The sequence below is a fragment of the Ipomoea triloba genome, chromosome 3 (genome assembly GCF_003576645.1).
Source record: "Ipomoea triloba cultivar NCNSP0323 chromosome 3, ASM357664v1".
NCBI classification, from domain to species: Eukaryota; Viridiplantae; Streptophyta; class Magnoliopsida; order Solanales; family Convolvulaceae; genus Ipomoea; species Ipomoea triloba.
Window position 1 is genome coordinate 8,553,262 of NC_044918.1, and position 8,229 is coordinate 8,561,490.

The following is an 8,229-nucleotide window of genomic DNA, read 5'->3' on the forward strand; positions in this document are numbered from 1 at the left end:
ATGTGGATCAAAATTGTTATTTTACTAATAGTCGTGAGACCAAAATTAGTATTTGCTCATTACTTTATATTAATTGACTACCTATAAGCCTGACTTACCGTATCATGAGTTATGCAAAATTATATTAAACTATAAAATTTTAATTTGATTATAAAAATTTATTATATCATTAAAAAAAAGTATCTCAGTTTTTGAACTCTTTTGAAAACTATTATTTTTCATAATACACTATTTTAAAGAGTAAAACATGGATGTTTAGTAGTTAAAATATATAAGTTTATTCATGAACCACTCTTTCTCTTGCACTAGCTGTCAAAAATAAAATAAACATGAGTTCAGTGTAGAACAATCTTTCAAAGTGAGGGGTTTCTTGTGTGCAGTAAGCAAAGGTCTAACCTCTGTGTTCAACGGAGTTACTATGATTTGCATCCTCTCAAATATTCTGTTGGCTCGGAGTATGGAAAGTCTTTGGGGGTGGGATTCAACCTTTTGGGAAGAAAAATAAAATAAACATATACTTCACTACATTGTGCTAATTTTATCAAATAATTATATCGTTGGTCTTAATTAATTATAACACCTTCCAGGTTTTTAGAGCTAATATTTAAAAAAAATAAAAAATTTGACTAACACTTCGAGGTATGTGTCAAATTAAACAAAGTTTGAACCTTATCTCTAGCGGTCCTCATCACTCATCAGCTCAGCCAATTGGGCAGATATCATTTTCATTTGATTTTTTTTTCTCTCTCTCCAAGAGTAGGTGAGGCATAAAAATAACGTGCCTGCAAATGGGTATTGTACGTGTTGTTGAATGTTGATATTTCCATGCATCTTCCAATAGTAGTTGGTGTCAAATAAGGAAGGGAAGGGGTTTTAATAATTTAAATTTTAAACCAATAGCGTGTGATCTAAGTGCATATATAAAAATAGTATAACCACATGCAAATATGCTACTATTGCTAAGTTTACACCATGTTACTTCATTAAAGCAACCTTTGCTTTTAGTCAGCAGTATTATTAATAATATAACAATATGATGATAGCATAATATATATATACGCGGTTTCCCTCTCTTCTAAGTTCTAATCCTTATTGCCAACTACCAACCCAACTCTGATCTAGACTATTCATATTTCATTATTCAACATTTGTTAACCCAAAAAAAAAAGTCTTTGTTTATACCCATTAAAAGGAAATCTAAATTTGATTTTTCAAATCAATCACAAAATAATGCACGTTCAACTATATCAGTTAAGGGATGTCCCTTAAACATTCAACCACACGCATTTATTGACCGATTGACTCACTACTCAAACAAGCTAATTAGAAGATATTATTTTCTATCTTACGACTATAAATTTAAAAAAAAAAAAAAAGATACTTAATACTCTTCAATCACTATGTTATTTTACACCCATGTCACTCTTTTATAGAGTTTGAAATTTGTTTACTATTACGGATATACTTTTAGTGATGAAGGGCAAATGGACAATAGGGAGATATTTCAAGGTTCCAAGTTTAATCATAAGGGAACTAATACTAACAAAATTTGTTTGAGGGAAGTTCAATGTGTGTGTTTTACTAGAAACGTTTAAGAGTATGATCTGATGTACATGACATAGTTTTTAGGACGCCTATTTGCTATAACTTCCTTGATTATTTAAGCTAGAGTTGTAAATTTTAGTTGTTAGTTGTTAAAGAGAAAATTCATGACCACATGCAAAATGACTTGTGAGTCTAGAGATCAAAAAGATGAATTTTCCCCCCTAGCTAGGCAATAGTCCGGTGCTTAACAAGTTGCATATAAAACTTAATTACTTTCAATAGCAATGTGAAAGTTTGAGCTTGGTCAAAAACAATTTAGAGACTGGGTTCCTTGCATAAAAGTGTATAGTTTGTCAACACAATTTTAAAATTAATTCCGTAAAATTGGAATACCAAAAGAAAAAAAAAATGTGATGAATTTTTTGGAACTAGTCCAACACTATTGCTTCATGGCTTCATTGGAGATTTGTCAACTGGGCAAAAATATTGACCAGTCCAATATATGTTTAGGTTGTTGTACGTGCGTATAAATACTAGCTTGCATCTCCCTAGGATTCCCAGCTCAGATCAACCAATTCTCCAATACACTCTTAATTTAACTATTCTTTCATTAATAATATAATTTAATCACTTTGTTGTTTGGGCACCAAGATGATGACAAGGTTTCTGCGTCTTTGCTTACTCCTCTTAGCCGCCTTTGCTTCTGCGAATTCAGTAGACGCTAAAGTTCGGCATTACAAATGGGATGTGAAGTACGAGTTCAAGTCGCCGGATTGTTACAGGAAGCTGGCTATCACCATCAACGGCAAATCTCCGGGACCCACCATCGTGGCTCAACAAGGTGACACCGTTGTGGTGGAGGTCAAGAACAGCTTGTTAACTGAAAATCTCGCCATCCATTGGCATGGCATCAGACAGGTACGTCAGTTATCATATATTATTTAAGCAGCTGGCCTGGCTAATATCTCTCTCAGGTTTTCCAGAAATTAATTTCATGGCCGGTGGTATATATATATATATATATATATATATATATGAATTTGTGTTGTTTTGAATGGTTTCAGATAGGAACGCCATGGGCTGATGGCACAGAGGGGGTGACCCAATGCCCAGTTGTGGCAGGAGACACTCACGTTTACAAATTTGTTGTTGACAGAGTAAGTTGCCACTTTACTGTTTTATCATATTAAAAACAAGATTTTGAGTGTTGGGTGGAGATCGATAAAGGCCAAGTCTAATACCCGATGCTTGAGATATTAATATTGTTGGGCTAAGATCGATAAAGGGTACTGTAAAAAGGACAAGTTCAGCACTCAAGTTCTTGAAAATATATGACAGAAAATAAAGTTGTAAGTGTTTGATCCTAACACATAGTTTGTTGATTTGCAGCCCGGAACATACCTCTACCATGCTCACTATGGAATGCAAAGACAAGCAGGGCTACAAGGAATGATCCGAGTTTATGCCGCCGATTCCGAACCATTTGAGTACGACTATGACCGCAGTATTCTCCTCACGGATTGGTACCATAAGAGCACTTATGAACAAGCTACTGGCCTTGCCCTTCCTGCACCTAACTTCACCTGGGTTGGAGAGCCTCAGGTAATTTAATTTACTCAATCAAACTTGTTGGGCGTCAGTGAAATCGACCGAGTTCTAAAAGATGTAGTTAAATTATTAATGTTTACCTACTTATCATAAGATAAAATAATTAGATAATTAAAGAACTCTGAGATTCATCAAAATTTACTCACCATAATGTTTATTAATTAGCTCCACAAAAGCTAGCTAGATTTCTAACTCACTCCCTTCCACATGGGTGGAACCGGGTGCCACTAGACCACAAAGTCATTGGCTTAGAACTTAGAGGAGGGGATGCAACTCTTTATGCTTCAGTAGGTTAAGAAAGTAGTTATGAACAGATATTACATTGTAACAGAGTTAGTACTTCTCAAAAAAAAATTCTTCTAATATGTTTGCAAAACTTTCAGGCGCTTTTAATACACGGAAGAGGAAAATTCAATTGCAGCAGTGCAAGCAGCGATGCCGTGTGTGAAGCCACAAATCCGCAGTGTTCGCCGTATTCCATGACCGTGGTACCCGGCAAGGTTTACCGCCTTAGGATCGGAAGCTTAACCGCCCTTTCGGCTTTAAGTTTTGAGATAGAGGTAAATTATATTAAATTTCAACATCACTAGGACCAAGGTTGTGTATAAGTTACAAAAACATAATTATTTTTTTAATATTGTGTTTTGTTTGTTTTATAGGGTCATAACATGACGGTGGTGGAGGCTGACGGCCACTATGTTGATCCATTTGTTGTGAAAAATCTGTTTATTTATTCCGGAGAGACATATTCAGTACTGATCAAAGCTGACCAAGACCCTTCAAGGAACTATTGGATAAGTTCAAAAATTGTGAGTAGACCCAGCAACACCTCTAATGGATTAGGCATATTCAATTACTACCCAAACCATCCTAGGAGAAATCCTCCCACTACCCCACCCGCGGGGCCGCGCTGGAACGACACCGCGCCCAGGGTAGAGCAGAGCAAGGCGGTGAAGGCCCACCCGCGTTTCGTCCACGCGCCGCCCAGAACCTCGGACCGCGTCATCGTCATGCTCAACACACAAAACGAAATCAATGGGGTTAGAAGATGGTCCGTTAATAACGTCTCCTTCAACTTACCCCACACCCCCTATCTCATCGCTCTAAAGCACAAACTATTGCACGCTTTCGACCAGACACCCCCGCCGGAGGATTACGACCACAAAACCTACGACATATTTTCCGTCCAAAACAACTCCAACGCCGTGGCCAGCAACGCCATTTACAGGCTCAAGTTCAACTCCACAGTGGACATAATTCTGCAGAACGCCAACACAATGAATCTTAACAACAGTGAGACCCATCCTTGGCATTTACACGGCCATGATTTCTGGGTGTTGGGATACGGGTCCGGCAAGTTCAACCGGTCCAGTGACCCCCAAAACTACAATCTTGAGAACCCGATCATGAAGAACACGGTCCCGGTTCATCCGTACGGGTGGACTGCTTTGCGGTTCCGGGCAGATAACCCGGGGGTTTGGGCATTCCATTGCCATATAGAGTCGCATTTCTTTATGGGAATGGGTGTTGTTTTCGAGGAAGGGATTGAGAAGGTGGGGAAATTGCCTTCTTCCATTATGGGATGTGGTGACAGCAAAGGCTTCGGACGACCCTAGGACGGAGGCCATCACATAGGACATAGACAGATAGACTTACATTCTTTTATGAATTTATCTTTTAAAAGATTTTAGATTTTAAATTGTATACCAATTATTTAAGTAAATTATTTATTTATTTGTCACATGTATGGTGGCAAATCGCTTTAATAAAGCTTATTTTATTTTATTTTATTTTCAATTTCTTGTTGTAAACAGTATAATTAAAGTTATAAATGTACCAAATGATAGCTTATATGTGGAGTATGGACACAAGGTTAACTAGTCGAAGTGGTAAACTGAATAGAGTAAAAAAAATGAAGGGAAAATTTGTAATTTGTGTCCTCTATAATATGCCAATTATCAATGACCTCCTGAATTATTAGTGGTGTAAATATAGCTTCTCAATTTTTAAAACGGTACATATAGTCATATAGTGCTCCTCTCGTATCGATGGGAGGGACAACATTTACATTACGAGAGAGGAAATATATATACCGTTTTGAAAATTGAGAGGCAACATTTTTACCACTAATAATTCATGAGTGATATTGCTAATTGACATATTATAGAGGGACATAAATTATAATTTTTCTAAAAATGAACTGTTTTATTGAATGTGTGCATGTGTTTAATTAACGCTTGCTTAATACAAAGAGGAACAACTTATATGTGTAATTGGGAACTTAATTGAATCACTGGTACATTGAGGATTTAAAGTATATTTATATTGTGGGTTAGCCAACGAGTTATATCATATATGAATGTGCTAACACGATGTTCGTTGATTAGTTCTGATAGTTTGTGCGTCCAGTGGCATGATAAAGCGTTAAGTGATTGTTATGTAGGTATTAATAACTCATGACGGCATCCTGCAAACCTCTTATTTTTTGAACCCAACCTCTCAAATTGAGAGGCTTTAATGAGTTATTAGGTCTAAAGTCAATCTTGGACCTTTATGTTAGTCATTACGTCAATCTAATTAATAACTATGGAGTACATCATTTAAATATATACTTGATCATTTTGTCTCAACTTTGTCCCTTAATCTAATCAATTTTTTTTTTTAATTTTAAAAATAAATTCTTATGATTCTAAATTTGTATGTAATTTTTAAATATATAAATTAAATTTAAATATTTTCATATTAAATTTAAAATTACAAAAATTGAATTGCAATTAAGTATATATTTTTAGACAAATCTCACTATCAAACCAAGACTTATAAGTTATGTAAGTTGGGATGCTCTAAAACTATAATAAATAGTTTTTTTTTTGTTATTAATAAGGACGAAAATAGTACTGATTGTTTTTTTATTTTTTTTGGGTGAAGCAAATAGTACTGATTGTTAGCCTGTTAGGTAGTACTTTTAGAACATTTTTCTTGAACTTACTTTATTTCAGTCACGGAGCGAAATCAACCAACAACACACGCAATTCCAATTTGACTAACCAAGGCACAACTGTAGCAAAATATTAGTCCGACACTCACGATTACATAAATTTCACCAATACATGGCCAAGCAGATCAGAATAGGTTGATTAGTTGATAAAGTCATTTGCCCATGCCGGCAAATTAATAAAAAGATTCCTAAATGATAGGGTAGTCGTAGAATTCGTACTTAATTTTTCGTTCTTTAAGTTATTATTGGTATTGTACTTTTCGTCGCTAAACTATTAATGGTATAGCACTTTTCATCACTTTACTAACAAAATATTAGGGACCAAATTTATAATGTTTGTATACCTTAACCGCTTATGGACGAAAAGTGAGCACACAAAAAGTTAATAAAATGACGAAAAGTATAACACCAATGATAATTTAAGGGCCCAAAGATTTTGTAGTCTAGTGGCACCCGGTTTACGGGGGAGTGTGTTCGAGCCTCAGTGGAGGCGACTGTTGACTCTTTGTGCAATTGTGCCAATGTGCTTCAAGAGTCAGTAGTACTAAAAAAAATGATAATTTTAAAATCCACAATAAAAAATAATTCCAGGAATTTAAACATACACAAAGGTTAGGGATGAAATTGAGAAAGTTTGAAAGTTGAGAATCAAAATAGTAAAATCCTAATAGTCGAGAGACTAAATTAGTTATTAACTCTTCTAATATTTAGTTATTCAAAGAAAACTGAACATACTTTTTTTTGGTTAAAGAGAAAAAGTTGAATTGTATTTTGGCACAAAAATATGTTTCTAGATTAAGTACTTCTCACATATCTCTCATGCTGGGCTCTCACTTTTCCCATATTTCAGGCTTGACTCTCTTTTTCTCTTTCACGTTTAGCTATCACGTTCCCTCTCTTATGTTTTGGTTCTTTCTCCTTCGATTCTTCATTTGTTTTTAATATTTTAGAAGTTTCTAGCATTTGATTCTATACACAAAAATCGGAGCAATTGGATTTCTTCAGCTCAAGTTAGAGCTGCAAAGTCCAGCTCTACCGCACTATGTACGCACGTATATCGCACCAATTTACTCATTGTATGCACAAAAATATATGACTCGGGGACAAAGATGGACGCACGAGCCTACTAGTTGTGCGTACACGAGTCAAGTCTTGTCAAGCTCAATTTGGAATTTGATTTGCACCTCCCTGCGCGCAAGAAAGAACATCTATGCTATACAAGTTATCAAATCATAAAAGACCCTTATATATATATAGTGGGTCAAATCTTCATTCCAACCAATGTGGGACAAAAGGCTTTACTCAAAGCTTTTTCCACACAAATTCCATCTCAAATGGGTTTAGTTTGAGAACCAATTTCTCATTCACCCATTATCCATTTTGAGCGTATAATATATCAATCTCTTCGTCTCACTACGAAGAACCCGAATCCACTTTGACCTGACCCAAATCGGATGTGGACCCTACATATATTTATACCACAAAATGGCCACTTAAAATGCCATTTTTCCAACAAATTTAAGGGTGAAAAGTTAACACGGTCAATAATTAGAGACGAATTCTACAATTACTTATAATTTAGGAACGAAAAATGTAATTTTCCTTAATAAAATTGAGGTTTACGGGTGGCGCTAGAGGCCGGGATGCTAGGTTGGGGTAGGGAATGTTAATTCGTCGGCGCCGATCAAACAGGGCTCTCCAGATATGGCGGCGGCGGCGCCAGGGCAGAAGCTGAACTCTCCAAATCCTGCAGGTGTTGATACACTGGGCAAGGGTTTTTTAGACCATTTGTCCAAGAATATGAAAAATTGCATATTTAATCACTAATTATAACCCAGTTTCGATTCAATCTCTAAATTATAACTGTATCCGAGTTTAGTTCTTCGGTTAGGAGCAAAGTGGCGAGTTTGGTCCCTAGGGTTAGTATTCCGTCTGCTGCTAACGAAAAACATAAAATCAATTTAATAATAGAGGGATAAAATAAGATGTTCCTTGATTAGTTCTGGTAGTTGGTGCACCCAGTGGCATGGCAAAGCGTTAAATGATTGTCATGTAGGTATTGGTAATTCATGACGACA

At 35.8% G+C, this 8,229-nt stretch overlaps 1 protein-coding gene across 1 annotated transcript; it reads left to right on the top strand.

Annotated features, from left to right (window-relative positions):
• Nucleotides 1-2,117: 2,117 nt before the first annotated feature.
• On the top strand, nt 2,118-4,994 carry LOC116011709 (L-ascorbate oxidase). The gene is made up of 5 exons (XM_031251107.1): nt 2,118-2,463; nt 2,610-2,702; nt 2,935-3,147; nt 3,537-3,713; nt 3,813-4,994. The coding sequence occupies exons 1-5, from the start codon at nt 2,197-2,199 to the stop codon at nt 4,767-4,769; spliced, it is 1,707 nt and encodes a 568-aa protein (XP_031106967.1). The 5' UTR covers nt 2,118-2,196; the 3' UTR covers nt 4,770-4,994.
• Nucleotides 4,995-8,229: the final 3,235 nt, after the last annotated feature.

Coding starts and splice junctions, on each gene's coding strand:
- LOC116011709 (XM_031251107.1), top strand. CDS start 2,197: ATGATGACAAGGTTTCTGCGTCTTTGCTTACTCCTCTTAGCCGCCTTT. Junction 2,464..2,609: donor ATTGGCATGGCATCAGACAG/GTACGTCAGTTA, acceptor GAATGGTTTCAG/ATAGGAACGCCATGGGCTGA. Junction 3,714..3,812: donor CTTTAAGTTTTGAGATAGAG/GTAAATTATATT, acceptor TTTGTTTTATAG/GGTCATAACATGACGGTGGT.